This window comes from Balaenoptera borealis (genome assembly GCF_965194805.1).
Source record: "Balaenoptera borealis genome assembly, chromosome: 1".
Classification (NCBI taxonomy): Eukaryota; Metazoa; Chordata; class Mammalia; order Artiodactyla; family Balaenopteridae; genus Balaenoptera; species Balaenoptera borealis.
The window spans coordinates 56030368-56046755 of record NC_138860.1 but is presented as its reverse complement, the minus strand read 5'-3'; the positions used below and the strand labels follow the sequence as shown (position 1 = coordinate 56046755).

Sequence of the window (16388 nt, the reverse complement as noted above, 5' to 3'; positions counted from 1 at the left end):
AAGAGTTGCAGCTACTCTTTCATAGTCTGGAATGTACCTCACCCTCATTCTTTGTAGTGAGATGCAAATGAGGAAGTAAGATACCCAGTGTAACTGTTGAGCAAGTATTTATGTCCCACTGGTTTTTGTTTTCTTAGTTTAACTCTGGGGATTTTTTTTTTTTTTTTAAAGAATATGTGTTTTCTGAGGTTTTGAATTTGCCTAGCAATTACTAGCAAAGATAGGAAAGATAATGAGCTGAATGGTTGGAATTTGACACGAGAATAATGGTTTTCTTTATTTACCTTTGCATGATTTTAAAGAGAACTAAGATTTCGCTTATTTATCTTTTACTTCATGTTCTTTTTCCTTTGTAAAAACTCAGCATGTTACTGGACTATTCTGAAATCCAAAATATTCTGAAAAGCTTTCTTCTGTTTGATACTTCAGTGGTTTCTCTCTCATTTTATCTTTTGTTCCGCCACTTAGAGCACTTGGGTTCTGTAATGTGCACTCCTAAGTGTAAAGAGAAACCTACTTGGAATATTGTTTTCCTGTGATTAAGAAAGTAATTGTAGAATTTTGTCTTTCTTAGAGTTCTTTATGTCAATACCATGAACATTTTGTGACAGTCTGTTAAAACTGAGTCATGTATACCTCATGAATGTTTATATTGAACTGAATCTATTATATATTAATTGAATCTATAAAGATGTTCCTGAATTATTAGAAAAAGACCACTGGGGAACGAAGAACAGTCTCTACAGGGCTTTGCCAGTACATGTGGGGGACATAGACCTTTCTGCCCTCTAGGCCATATTTCTGTCCTGGTGGTTTTGTCTTCCTTTCTGTCTTATCCTGATTTTACGGCTGTTGTGATGAGAATGTTGAACAAGTAGAACCTGAGGCATGGGAAAAAGGGTCCTTACAGCCACTCTTGTGAGGTGAGATCATATTTTAATGATGTGTGATCATTTTTTAATGTATTGGCTGCTTTGATGGTGGATAAAAAGAATACTACTCCCATAATTAAACTACATTGCTTTGCTGCATTTGGGGAGAACACAGAAATTGAAAAAAGTTCACATCTTATTCAGGCTTCTCTTGATTTTTGTTTTGGCTCTTTCTAAATTTGACACTTGAGAATAGATGTTCTCTGAAGGCCAGGAATGGTTTCTTAGACTCACACTCATTTAGTATGACCCAGGTATGTTTTTGTTAAATAGTAATAATCCTAGAAGAATGGCTGTTGGAACAAATCAGCTAACAGAGTAAAATCTGTGTAAAAATTTTAAAACAGCATTTAAAAATATTTGGAGATATCTTATTTGTTAATTTGTTCTTATCTTAATGAGATCTAGAGAGGCTTTTGAAAATTATTTTGTAGGCAGTTTGGCTTCTGAATAGAAAGACTGTAAAGAGTAGCTAATAAAAAGTGTAACAACTGTCCCCAAATCCTCTTTTAAAAGCAGAAGAGTTGATATTAGAAAATCCAAATTAGGGTACAAAGTAGACTGCATTTGTCGGGACACATTATAGCAACCTGGGGGGACTTTCTTAACATCTGGGATTACTGTTCACCTTTGTTTTTTATTCTGATAGAGATTAAAAAGGTATTTTCACCTTCAAATCCCCCAATAAGCCTATTTAGTGGAGGGAAATAGGACACACTGCTTTTGACTCTTTCTGAGCACACTGAGCACATGTGAAAACCTCCGATATATTCCATCCCTCTCAATTTACATGACCATGAGGAAACTGAAACCTCCGGAGGTTAAATGACTTGCCCTGGGACAGACAGCTAGATGGTTCCTGCTGGAACTGGAGCCCCTCTGTTGGTTACCACGAGTGCCTTGTTTTCTGCTGCCTGTTTGATACCCAATCCTCTCCTGGTAAATTTTAGCAGCAACTGGTGTTGTCGGCACTTCACGCCTTGATCTCAGGTAATTCCCCACCCCCACGCCTTTTTTCAGTGGAGCTGCACAGTGTGAAGTCGAGGACTGCAGAAGCTCAGGTGGAAACCATTCGGGGAGATCAGTGGGTCTTAGTTCACCGGGAAAAAGGCAAGAGTAAGAAAGATGTCTTGCAAGGGAGTGAAGTACTGTATGTAAACATGGCTGTGTACAATGACTCCTGAAGTTTGGGAGGGTACGATAGCTGTTATTTCTGACACTGGAGAAAATATCTTTAGGAAAAGAGAACACAAAGACAGTTTTTTAAGTAGATCATTGGTTTGCAAAAAGTATGCTTTTTGTTGGGAACACAAATATACATTTAACTGTATGACAAAAGGAACATTTGAATTTTTGCTTCCCAGACTCTGAAGTATGGAGAAACATTTAAGGGTGACAAAAAATGAAGGATGCCCATCAAACTTAGAGGAGTCCTTGCTCTAGAAAACATATGCACTGTGGCTATGAGAGAGGACCTCTTGGATTTAGGAGTGAAATGTTGTTAATAATTAGAAGGCACTGTGGCTAATTAGAAGAGTCTTTTGAAAGTAATAAATCAGAAGCATTTTAAAGATACCTAATTGTTTACCTAAGAACCTGTGTGGAATTCTCAAAGGACTTAATTATTTGAAATTGTTAGCTTTTGTTTTTGTAATTTTAAAACTGTCTTTACAGCCTTTATGTTTCTAAAAGTGTTTTGCACTCTTATAGCCCTGATGCCTTAGAAGTTTTATGAGTTTAACACACAGCACCTACAATTATTTGATACTGTTTTCCCTGGCCGTTTTTTTTTCTTGGTTAGGAGTGTTCTTAACCAAGATGATTACCTATTGTTACACCGAATGTGCTCTCCCCGGGTGCATAGGCAACTGCTCAAATGCGGTTATAATTCTTGTTTGCCCCTGGGTGGTTGCCAGCAGGGAATAAGGCATTATGGGAAGTAGTTTCTTTACCTTCCACAACAGGTGTCTTTGTCAGTGCACCTGAGTCAGATATCACTGTGGAAGCACTGAGTCACTGGAGCAAAGGAAAATATGAAAGTCAGAGGAATTGCTTTCACAGCTAGAAAATGGTCCTGCAAGATAAATCGGAAACCTTCTGGTGCTAGTGAATGCACGAAGAGATTCACAGTATCCTTTAAAGTACTTCTGAAAAGATAAAAAGGAATTGAAAAGGTATGAACTGCCTGACGCTTTATAATGTCTCCTGATGATCATTTAATTTTTACCTGGTTAGTCAGCGTTAAGATGAATGTGCTGGAAGAATTTTTAAGGGAAATAATGCTTAAAAGGCAGAGCTGCATTGTAGGGAAAAAATGAAGTGAAAATGCTTTACCAGCTCCAACAAGGATCAAACTCAGTTTGAAGCTGTTTTAATCTTGAGGATTTATTTAAAGTATTGCATTTTCTGTTTAAATAAGCCTATTAGTCTTGCTTGTGTTTCCTAGCAATAAGGTGTTTTCCCCCTTCCGTGTATGTGTGTGTGCGTGTGTGTGTGTGCGTGTGCGCGTTTGTAATCTAGAGTGCTATAGTATTGCAAAACTCTTCTAATCACATTTAAATGGACCCAGGTACTATTTAAGTAATCATGTTCATCTAGGTGGAAATACTTTAGAAAAACAAGGAAAAATAGACACTATAAATTTCATTCCAAGTTTTGTTTTCTGAAAAGCAGACTTAGACAACGTAATACTGCTATTGGTAATTAGGACTAAAAGTTCCAAACAGTATCTGTATTTGATTGTAGACAAACATTGCCAAACTGATTTCTAATTCTAATAAATAATATTTCTCTTGGTACTGCAGTGTCATAATCTATAAAAAGCAGAGAAGATAATAGCTTAATTAGAAATACTGGAAAGACAACTTTTGGTGGAGCTTTATCTGTCCTCCCCCCCTTTTTTATTTGCTTAATACTTTTCCCATGGAAATTAGCATACATTATATTTCCTGGTGATTTAGGCAACCTTGTAATGATAATTATGGGCAGCTTTCACATTTTTTATCAGGGCACATTGAGGTTCATTTATGGTCTCCGGCTGTACTTTAAAAAAAATGCTTCTGGTGGCTAAGGCACGAATAGTTCATTACTATCTGCCGATTTGGGTAATTAAAAGAAACCTCTAAGCTTAAAAATAGAGACCAAGAGAACATCTATCTCTGGGAGAAAAATAATCAGTTTAGAAATGAGAACCTTGTGTTGCTTTCAGAATAACAGCAAAAAACTAAGCTCTCAATATCAAGAATTCTGTTTAAAATAGTCATGTTTTTTTAAGTGGGAGAAGAGGAAATGGTTATTCACTGATATTGCAGTCCCTGTTTCATTTTTATATTTTGGTACTTTTTTTCTTAACAGAAATACTCAGAGGGAAAAAAGAACCCTTTTTTTTTTTTTTCATACTTCAGGAGATAATTTTTAACTGCACCAAGAATTCTATAAATTCTGAAAAACTAAAGGCTGCCATCTATTTTCTATGAATGTGAAAAATAAGCAGTAAGAAAATCCACTTCTCCTCCAAGAAGAAGAATCTTGATGTAATACTGAAGTAAGAAGATAAACGAAAAAATTTCTAATTATCAAGACCATAACAATAAATCAAGTTTTGTGTTTTTTGGTTTTTGTTTTTCATTTTTGCTCTAGGATATTTCCACATAGGAGACTTTTATTTCTCTCTTTGAAGTCTAAAGAAGATTTCCAAAAACTGAATTTTCCCAGATGCTCTGTTAAGAATGCAGAAGGTGTTTATAGTGTATACTTCCTCCATAGATAAGAGACCGCTGTCAGTTTTCTACTGGGGATGGATTGCTAGACAAGCCTATGATAGCAGCTGCTTTTTTTTTCTCCTTCTGGAATTTTGACACTCCACCCCCTCAAACTCAGGTGGGTGTGTGCGTTGGCACTGAGCTGCAATAGGATTTTCCCTTGGATAGTCTGGTCTGTAGCTGGGGCAGCAGCTGCTGCTGTGGAAAGGCCAGCTGGCAAGATGATGGAAGAAATCTCCATTATGGTAGCCTATGACGCCCATGTTTTCAGCCAGCTGCACGATGAAGACTTCCTCACTAGTCTGGTGGCCATCAGCAAGCCCAGGTCTATGGTAGGTGGGGCCTTGCACACTACTCTGGGGCTCTTTTTTCTTTTCTAATATGATAGTTATACTCCTGTAGCAATTGAAGCATAACTTCCTGGGAATTAAAATAGAAGTATTGCTGTTGGCGTTGTTACAGCTACAACAAGGTCTACAGGTTTTCAAGGATTTATTTACATAACTAAACACTATTATATCTTAATAGTACATTTAAAAGTGTCCTAGGAGTAACACTTAGGTTAATGCTTTCTTATGTAGTGAGGTTGAGAGGAGTTTTATAGTGCCAAACATAAATTTGTCCCACATGTTTGCCTTGTATGTATGTGTATGATTATTAGGTGAAGGCTACCTACATTTACACACGTATAATTCAGTCTTTCTGCTGTGGAGCATTTTTACCAGTGGGCCATAACATAGACATTAAGAATTGAACTATCTAAAAATCAAATAACTCTCAGAGTCTTTACATTATTACTAAGAACTATTATGAGTATAATTTTAGTTGGGATTTGTAAATTTTTTTTTAACCATTCTCCAAGAGTCTTAGTTTGTATGTCCTGGCATAATAGAAAAACGAAGTCCTTGTGAGTGTTTGTTATTTCTTCTCTGTAGATGTCATCCTTATAATGGCTATTGATCCATACCTTTTAACAAACTTTCATAACTATTGTTGTAGTAACCTCTTATTTATTATATTCAGTAGTACTCATCACAAGCAACAGAATGAACAAGTATATCATAACGATTACCTTACTAGTATGAAATCCTAATTCTCTATTTTAAGACATGGGAACCTTAAACATAATATGGCAATTTCTTCAAAAAATATATTGTAATGAAAAAAAAAAAGGGTGGGGGGGAACTCATAGGTTGATTTAAAAAGACTTAAGGGTTATATCAGCCTGATGCAGTGTACTGACATTGTTTCAATGCTGATTGGAACACACCATAAAAAAATCTATAAGATAATCAGGGAAAATTTGACCACTAATTAGGTATTTAGTGATATTAGAATTATTCAATTTTTGTGTATGCAGTAATATTTTGATTATGTTTAAAATGATGATTTAGAGAGATTTATGGATATAGTTAATGATGATGATTAAGATAAGTAGGGATAGTTAATGTCTGCAAAGATTCAAAATAATCTAGTAGAGGGGTTGGTGATGTGGGTGAACTAAATAAATATGTGTTGATAATTGTTGAAACAGAAGATGAGTACACAGGGATTCATTACACTCTCTCCTTTTGTAGATGTTTATAGCTGCAGTTTAAAAGAATCAGCTGGACAAAAAAAAGCAAAAGCAAAACAAATACAAAACCATAATATACTTCTGTAAGTGTTCATCAATAAAGAAATATCCAGCCTATTGCATTCTTTTCCTATTTAATATAATTTCTATTTTTATAATTATATATACTATATGGAGATTGTTGCCAATTTTTAGTTAACCATAAATATTACTATATATACCAAGTCAGGATAGGTTAGTTCACAGTTGTGGATAATCTTTAAGCTTCATTTTAGCCATTAATTTTGCAATATTCCATCATGAAAACTTAACCAAAGAATTCAGAATTCTATTTCACTTTTTTCTGATGGTCCTATCAAGATCTTCTTAAGGGGTCTGAGCTGAGTCTTCAAAACCTTATAGGAATTTTCCAGGCCAGGAGGGAGAAGAAACAAAAACAGGGAGATGTAAAGTGACACAGTGTAGAGGACAGAGGAGGTTGAAGAGGTAGGCAGTGAGCGGGTCATGGAGAGCGTCATGTGCTCTCAATAAATACAAGACGTTGTGGGGTGTTCAGGGTGTGTGCTCACACATGTACAGGAGACAGGAAGAGAGAAAATGAATGAATGAATGAATATTAATATGCTTACCAGGGAACATTCTTCCATATTCTACATACTGATATATGTTACACCTTGATGCAATTCCAGCTCCCCCAAAGGGGATTTAGCCCTGGAGTTTATTTGATATGAAATTTGGTCACTAATATGGAAAGTCTCAGAGGTGTGATAAGGACACAAAATACTGCTCTGTACACCAAACTTTAAAATAGTATAGACGTTCGGGTGTTCAATTTAGTTGCAGAACTTTCTGGAGATACTGAGTTTTCTTTATCAGATTTGAAATTTGAAATAGTTTATTTACTGGTAACAGCTTTTGGAGGTGGTATTTGGTTTTAGTTTATCTGGGAAAGTTATACTAAAATTGTGGTAAGATAAAATATTTATCATTTGCTTTTGATTCCGTATTGAATTTTTTGCTTTGAGATGAACCCTTTAAATTGTATGAAAGAGATAAATACTCAGATTTTCTATAATATAAAATAAATTGCTTCTCAATATGATTTATTACTGTACTGCAAAGCAAATTATATTCTTGCTAACGTATAAAATCCCCTGGGTTTAGGTTGACTATTGCAAGGGTATTTAGAAACTTTCTTAGTCCAGAATTAATTAAATATCTTTCTGTAATTGGACTTTGTTTCATAATAAGAGTTATCTTGATTCCTTAAATGGTAGAAATCCCAGTAAGTACAGTGTTTTTGGTGTGGACACTGAATCTTTTCATGTTCATAAGTAGCTCTGTGGCTTTCTGACTTTTTTTTTAATAAATTTATTTATTTTGTATTTTTATTTTTGGCTGCATTGGGTCTTTGTTGCTGCGTGCGGGCTTTCTCAGGTTGCGGTGAGCAGGGGCCACTGTTCGTTCGGGTGCGCGGGCTTCTCATTGCAGTGGCTTCTCTTGTTGTGGAGCACGGGCTCTAGGCGCTTGGGCTTCAGTAGTTGTGGCATGCAGGCTCAGTCGTTGTGGCATGCGAGCTCTAGAGCGCAGGCTCAGTAGTTGTGGTGCACGGGCTTAGTTGCTCCGCAACATGTGGGAACTTCCCGGGCCAGGGCACGAACCCATGTCCCCTGCATTGGCAGGTGGATTCTTAACCACTGCGCCACCAGGGAAGCCCTTTCTGACATTTTTGATGGAGACACATAGTGAAATATATAAGACACTGTACACACAAGACTAAAAGAAAATTTGACTAAACCAGGTGATGTATTCAAGTTTTTTCTTCCGCTCTGTTATATTTAATTGTTTAAAGGCTAGTTGTGAGCAACCATTAATTTCAGAAATGTCTCGATTCACACTTTGAAAAATATGGCTATATCCTATTGATCCTTTAAAAATGAATGATATTGCAGGAAAATCACAGATCCCTTTATACAAGTCCTTTTCATAAATGACAGATAAGAAAAAGGATAAGGAAGCCAAGCATAACTTCTCTTATCATCCAGATCATCCACAAACACAACATAAGATTACGTGGATCAGTACTGTATTTGCTAAGATAAAGTAAACAAAAGCCTAGAGTCACCACTAGCAGAACTTAACAACTTTTAAACTACAGCATGAATAAGTTGGTATGTAAGGTGAAAATCCAGTCTAATCAAAATGACTCAAGCATTGATAAAGCTGCCTCATTGGACGCAGTATTCTTGCCTTTCCTTAAATCCAACAGACTTCTTTTTCTTTGGTTGTTCACAGGCTTTGGTTGTTAACTCTTGCATTGTGAGACAAAACTGTACCCCTCCCCTCAATCCTTCCCTTAGCACAAGTGCTCACACAAGGAATAATAAGTGAAGGAGGGAGTCTCTGAAGTTTTCCTGTCAGGACCTTCTGTCTCCTAGTGGAATGGCCAGCATTCCTCTCTACCACCTCCACCACTTCTAATTATTTTTGTATCTGACTAGTATAAATAAAGGGAAAAGATCACACCTGTTACATTTATTATGTGTTCCAAAAGAAAGCTTTGAATATGTATTTAAATTCAGAATATTCGATTTAATGTTTAAACAGTGAGTAAGCCTAATAACCAATGCATACTCTGTCAAGCTTGAATATTTCATGTTAAATGTTAATTTATTTTCTCCTGAATTATTTCAACTTTTTAATCTATAAAGTGGTTATGAAGGGAACATTGCTTTCCGATGTATGTTAGTAGAGGCCAGTATGTAATATTACAAACATTTTTGGGTTATTGCAAGTGCTGGGTATAAATACAATATCCCTTCCCCCAAAGACCTCACGGTAAAATAAAAGAGAAGCAAAATCAGTATTTATGGGGGTGATATTTACTATTTTAGGGTAGAACGAAGTGGAGAATAATTACCACTGATTGAACAGTGTGGAGGCAGAATTCCAAAGCGGGTGGAAGCAATTGAGTGAGGCTGTGAAGGCTGATCAGGTGTTTGCCAGTGAGTAGAAAGTAGTAGGACCTTTCTGAGCAGGGCGAACAGCTTGTGCAGAGGCCAAGAAGTTAACTATTTCAGAGGCTTTAAAGTTACAGTTCTCAGTTCAAATTTTACATCTGTTACTTACTGGTAAATTACTTCATTTCTCTAAGATTCAGTTTCCTCATCTGATAAAGGAGGGATATAGTAGCATTACATCACTAGATTACTTCAAGGATTAAATGAGAGCACTTGTATTTAGCACAGTGAAAGCTCTTACTGTCTTCCCTCGTAACTGTCTGGAGAAGGCCTAGAGGAAAGAGTAGGGTGAGTAGCTAAGGTATCACAGGGATGGGGAAGAAGGCAGGGGGTGGGATGGACGAAATGGACTCGTTGGGTAACCCTGGCTAATTGCTTTGTTTGATTAGGGAATCACTATCAGGATATCAGTCCTACAGGAAACTTGAAGCCTTTTGCCATGAAGATGGTGTAGAGCAGCAGTCCCCAACCTTTTTGGCCCCAGGGACCGGTTTCGGGGAAGACAGTTTTTCCACGGGGAGGGGCTTGGAGGGTGGGTGGCGGTTCAGTGGTTCAGGCAGTAATGCGAGTGATGGGGGGGCCGCAGATGAAGCTTCCCTCTTCGCCTGCCGCTGACCTCCTGCTGTGCGGCCCGGTTCCTAACAGGCTGCGGACCGCTACTGGTCCACAGCCCTGGGGTTGGCGACGTTGGGTTGGGGGTGTAGAGGGTCTTAGGTTTGAGCCTCAGGATGGTGAGAATGCAATGTGGAGTTAATAAGAGGGCTTTATATGGGCCAAACCATCTGCTGAGTAGATGTATCAATTGCTACAGTAATAGGCAGTAATGGACTGACGGGGGCCGCATTGCGTGCGGAAAAAACATTCTAAAGGGCATTACCTGCTGTAATGCCCTTTAAAAATTGAGTTGACAGGAGTCTGGACTTCTTGACACTTTGACAGTAGCAGTGTGACTAAAGAAATTAGTCCACACATGATGGTTAGTTCTTGCAGTGGATAGGTACAGTAGTATTCCTTAGGAAGAGGCAAGCAGCTGATCTATACAAGAAGAGTAAATGATTGAGACAAGTTGCAAATTACTGTAAGCTTTCCACCTTATAAAATTGGAAAGACTGTTGTTGTGTCAGCTTGAATGGGAAAGTTGGATATCAAGCATGTAATGGAGAAAAGATGGCCCATTTTGGCTTTATTATGTTTCACATCTTGAAATTCTAGATCGCAGCATCACTGTAAGAGACTTGGTTGTTCAGTGGTTTGTCCATTAACAAAAACTGTTTACCCAGACTAACACATGTTTATACTCTATTAGCACTGGATATATGTTCTTAATGGACAGATACCAAAATAGCAGCACTGTGCAGTAAAGGAAGGGAGCTCTTCAGGGAGCTGCAGTTTCTCTGTTGTGTAACTGGGAGATGAGGGTAAGCTTTCTGAAATTACTTCCTTCTTATTGGGTTGGCACATAGATTTCATCTAGCATGCCAAATTAAAAAAAACAGAAAAAATTCAGAGCAATTCCTTGTGCCAGAGACGGAGAAAACAATGAAATCAGTAGTTATTTCTAAATCTTCACTGTATATACAAAAATATTGATTAAAATAAAGCATTGCAACACCAATTGACTCATCCATATTTTTAAAAAATGTTATTATCTGAATATTTTACATTCTCATTATTATTTAAGTGAACATATTTTGGTAGTATTTCATCAACTTCAGTTTAGCAGAAGGAGCCAAATCATCCCTCATGTGGTTTATCAGTTTTGATATGAGTTAAGGTTCTTACAGTTGCAAGTAATAAAATCTTGAGCTATCTTAAACAAGGAAGGGAATTTATCATGTGGGCACCAGGTTGTGTTCCTTTAAACACAAGGGCAGGAGTTCAGCAGAGCAGGTACTAGACTGATGCTGGCAAACATTCTCAATATCTCATGCCATCTAATTAACTTCTCTCTTTGCATCTACTTTTTCTCTTTCCCCAAGTTCTCTGCTTCTTCAATCCCATGGCTGAATATGGCTGCCATACAGCATTCAGATTTATAGTTCTGTCATTTGCAGAGTTCAGTTGCTACCCATGAATCACCACTGTAGATTCTTCAGAGAAAAATCTGAGTGTTAAGGGAGGTGACATAGTATAGAGTGGAGCCCAGGAGCACAGACCCTGGAGCCAAACTGTCTGGGTCAAATCCCACCTCACCTCCAACTAGCTCATTTACTTTGGGCAGGTTACTTGACCTCTCTGAGTTTCATTTTTCTCATCTGTGAAATTGGAAGCATATTAGAAGCGCCTTATAGGATTAAGTCAGTTAATACATTAAAGCACTTAAGAATACCCAGCACATAGTAAGAGGTATATGTATATAAGTTGACATAACTCCAAACTGATTCTTCCTTTACAAAATCATGAAATAAAAGATTAACATTTAGCAACTTTATAAATTCACTATCTAAAGATCATTTAGGTTGTTTTGCTATTAAATATGAAATTATTAAACCAGCTTCTATGATAATAATTAGAACTCTTCTGCATTTAATCTTGTTTCAGATGTTGAGAAATAATCTTTCTATACTTGATTCTGGGAGTGGGGCTGATTAGTGAGTCAATTCAAAATATTTTTTTCGGAAGGTGTTATAGGAGCAGTTGACATGAAACATATAATACATAAAATTTTTGTTTTATAAAATCATAGCTTGTCTACAATGACTGAAAAATCTTATTCTAGTTTTTTGTTTGTTTTAGCACCCATATTCGCATTCGGTTTAGTAATTAATTCAAAATATTCATTGATCTGCTCCTGTGTGCTATGCTGTATTTTTGGCCCTGAGAATCTAGGTGTGAGGAAGAAAGACCTGTATCAATTGCGAATCTTATGCTATTTGGAGGAGAGGTAAGACATGAATATTAGCTAATGATATCACTTATCAGCCAGTGATAAGTGTTATGCAGAGACTTAAAATGGAGTGATGTAATTAAAGTCTTTAATTGGAGGCTTTATGTTGGGTAATCAGTGAGTACCTCACTGGTGTCATTTGAGATCTGAATGACATCCAAAGGAAAATAAGGAAAAAAGAGTAGCTCAGGCAGAGGAAATCTCTGAGAGAAAGGCCCCAAAGTGGTACAGAGCTTGATATATTAGCAAAACAGTAGGATCAGTGTGGTTAGAGCACCATGTGCCAAGGGTAGACAGTGGTAAGAAATGAGGCTGGGGAAGGAGTTGGGGGTCAGGTTATGACGTAGGGCTTTGTAAGTCAGAAGAAGGAATTGAGGTTTTATTCCTTATATCATGGCCTGTATTCATGTCTAATGAATCAGATTTTAGACTTGGCTAACAGAAATTTTAAATGATGATTAAATTATTAGGGAAGCCAGTATTACATCAAAAACTCACCACAGAAACTAACACACCACTGTAAAGCAATTATACTCTAATAAAGATGTTTAAAATAAATAAATAAAAATTTTAGGACACTGCTAGAACCCAAAGCAAAATGTTCATGGAAATCCATCGGTGGATTCAGGCATATGCTAGTTTTAATTCTTATTTACGCTGCCCTGTGATTACTCATCTGGAAAAAATGAAATGACCCAGTTGTCAAAATCAAGAAAGAGTTTTTCAAAACCAAAGAAAAAAATAAACATGAGGCAGAGATCTTTTCAGGAAAAAAAACCCCAAAAACTCACCACAGTGCTCAAGCTCAATATGAAATCGAATTGTAGCATTCAAATTCAATGCAAGGACTACAGGCTGGCTTATGAACGGGATTTGCAACAAAACAAACAAAAATAACACCGTTGCTCTGATTATTGTAATGCCCACAATAGAATTTCTAACAAGCTGAAATATTGAAGAAACCCTCTTATCTGACACAGCCAGGCCTGTAGTTGGTTGGTTAACAGAAAATGTTGGTTTAGGTGAAGCATTAAAAATAGTACATACTAACTCACATAAACATTTATTTTAATTTAAAACGTAAATACATATTTATTATCAATTTTGTTATAGGGTCCTTGTGCCTTTGAATAGGAGTTCTGAAATACATAATGCTTTGTCATTTCAGTTTCCTGAAGAGAGGCAATAAATTAATAAACTCATGAAGCAATCTAAAGCAAACTTTACAGTTTTTTTATAACTATTTTTACCTCTTCCATGGTGGCACTGCCACCATTTAATGTGACAGTGGCTTTTGTATTTAACCAGTCATCTTTGTTGTCTGTCCAAATAGCTCAACTTAGTTTTTATAGAAACAGCAGTTCAGTTTCTTTTCATATTCATTTTATTATGATCATAAACATGTTTGGGAATCAGTGCAATTAACTCTTTTTTAAGCATAAATTCAGTTGTGGGAACAGCCTAGTAGCCAAAGGAGTTCAGCACGCCCAGAGTATCAGATTTCTTTGATAGAGAGAACCGAGAGCATTAGTCAGTCAGTCGAGGTTTTTAAAGAGTATTATTTATCATATATTCTTAGTCAGATATTGCTGCATAGCAAACGACCATAAATCTTGGTGGTGGCAGATAATAATAGGCATGTATCTTTTGCCTTATGAGTCTTTGGGTGGCAACATTTGGCAGAACATGGCTGGGCATACTTGGGCATGGCTGAGCTTACTCGGCTCAGGACCCAGATTTGGTTAGATCTGTTGTTCCACACCTCTTACTCTTCTGAGACCAGCAGGCTCTCTGGAGTGTGCTCTTTTCATGACAGAGTTTAGAAGTTCCTAGCATGGTCATTGGGAACATTTGATGGCTCTTAAAGGCCTAAGCTTCGAGCTAGCACACTTTGATTTTTGTCCGTGTTCCATTGGCCAAAGCAAGTCAAAAGGCCACTTCCAACATAGTGGGGCAGGAAAGTATACCCCATCTTAGAGGCTGGAGGAGAGGAAAACCAAATATTTGCTGAACAATCATCCACCACATGTATAATAATTGACTTTTGATGTAATCATCATGGTTAGGCTAGCTGTCTAAAATATATAAACACTGTGTTTCTCAACAGCATGCATAGTTTATATTCACCAAAGCTGTATATCCACAGATTTGTCATCAGAAAATGACATATACGCATTGAAAATACAGTAAAACCTGATTGAAATTCAAGCTTAGCAAACACTCTATTACCCTTTTTCATTTTTCTTGGAACTTTGAAGTGGATCAGTACTCTTCTTTCCTGTCCCTCCCAAACATGATTAAAAACAGAAATCTCTTTTCTCCAGTGAGATTCCTTGTGTGCCAACCATGGAATTGCTGGCATTGTTATTCCAACCTTTATAGCTCAGGGATTTTTAGCAGTTTTGTGGTCACGGTCTCCTTTTGCAGTTTGGTTAAGTCTATGGACCCCTTATCAGAAAACTTTTTAAATGCATAAAATACACTAAATTAAAGGAAACCAATTATATTGAAATATAGGTATCAAAATAGAGAAAAATAAGATTTTTGAACATTGAGATATAACATTATATTGGTTTCAGGGGTACAACGTAATAGCTCTACATATGTATATATTGCAAAATGATCTAAATAAGTCTAGTTAACTACACGTAGTTTATTTGTGATGAGAACTTTTAAGATCTACCCTTTTAACAACTTTCAAATATACAATAGAGTATTATTAACTAAAGTTAATGTTTCAACCCCAGGATTTATTTTATTCCCAGGACTTATTTATTTTATAACTGGAAGTTTATGTCTTTGGACCACCTTCACCCATTTTGCCCACTCCCTACCCCCCAAAATCAGATTTATGTTACAGTAATATGTGCTTTTTTTTATTAACACATTAAATAACAAGATATGGTAGCAAGTAGAATAACTACTATAATTCTAAAAAAGTCATAAATATAGATAGTATTTTGAGATATATGCAATTACTGTAATGTGAATGAAAATATCTGTAAGGTCTATTGATGACAGAATCACAAATACTGCAGTGGATTGTTGCCTACATTCATGATTTAAAAGAGCTGATAAATTTCAGAGGTTCAGGAAAATAAAAGTATTTTTTCCATCCAAGGTCAAGGACACTGAATTCTCCCCATAATTCCCTAAAATAACATTTAACTTATATTTTCTGAGATATGAAGGTAACTTTTCCTTTCCTTAGGGCCGCCTAGGAGAAATTTGACCATGCCTGTCAGTTTTTGTCTTCTCCTTCTTGAGTATATAGAAAAATACTTGTGAAACTTGTGTGATTATTTGATTAGTCTCTCATTAACGCGTAACCTCCATGAGAACAGGGCTATGTCTTTTTTTTTTTTACCATTGTATCTGCAGCCCAGCATTGTGCCTGATGCATTGTATACTCTCTGTACATATTTAATTGATAGTGTTGGGGGGAAAAAAATGAAGCACTGCATAAGTATAATCATGGTCTGCAGTGGGTAATATGTTTGTGACAATTGGATGCATTCATAAATATCTGTACACATAAGATAGGGAAAGTTCTTTTTAAAATCTTTTTATCCTTAGATTTTTATACTAAATTCTTATAAAATTGATTGTAGAATTAGGTTAGAGTCTAGCTTAGTACTTAAATATTAGTTCTTAACTGTTAAAAAATAATGCATTGCTTATTTCTGTTTTGGTTTATTCAGTGGCTCATTTAACATGCATACCTCCTATGTGCAATGCACTGTGTTACCCTTTAAGGTACCTTCCAAGAGATAACAATCTAGTTTGGGAGACAGCCATGTAAACAGTTATTATGAAGCAGTGATGTGAGCACTCTTAGAGATGGGTTAGATCCCTCCTTTTGTGTGCCTGTCACATCCCCCACCCTAGGCGCTCACTGAAATGAGATATTCTATCTGCTCTTCTGAGTTGTACCTTGAGGTTCAATGTCCTTGCAGGTTGTTTTTATTTCCCCTCTCTACCTACCACAGCACTTGACACAAAATATCTGCAGTCCAATATTCTAATGAATAAATGAAGGAGATGATGGAGGAGAGTATGGGAAACAGAGATACTATCAAAAGATGTGAACACTTTTTTTAGCATTTTGATTTTTAAACTTTTACAGTTTTACCTTTTGAATAAGTAGTACATTCACATGGTTTAAAATTTCAGTAAGTATAAAATGGTATCCAGTGAAGTTGTTCGTGTTGT

General features: G+C 36.5%; 1 protein-coding gene across 16 annotated transcripts in view; it reads left to right on the top strand.

The window, feature by feature from the left end:
- RABGAP1L (RAB GTPase activating protein 1 like) overlaps nt 1-16388 on the top strand; it is a 789965-nt gene that overhangs the window by 696001 nt on the left and 77576 nt on the right. For 2 of the 16 annotated variants that reach the window (XM_082379550.1, XM_082379544.1), the window contains 3 exons: nt 1734-1922; nt 2897-3106; nt 4287-5025. The exons of the other annotated variants lie outside the window; for them this stretch is intronic. In XM_082379550.1, coding sequence (XP_082235676.1) covers nt 4915-5025 — 111 coding nt within the window. In that variant the 5' untranslated portion in view covers nt 1734-1922; nt 2897-3106; nt 4287-4914. Of the gene's footprint in view, nt 1-1733; nt 1923-2896; nt 3107-4286; nt 5026-16388 lie in introns of those variants that run through there. 16 annotated transcript variants of the gene reach the window in all.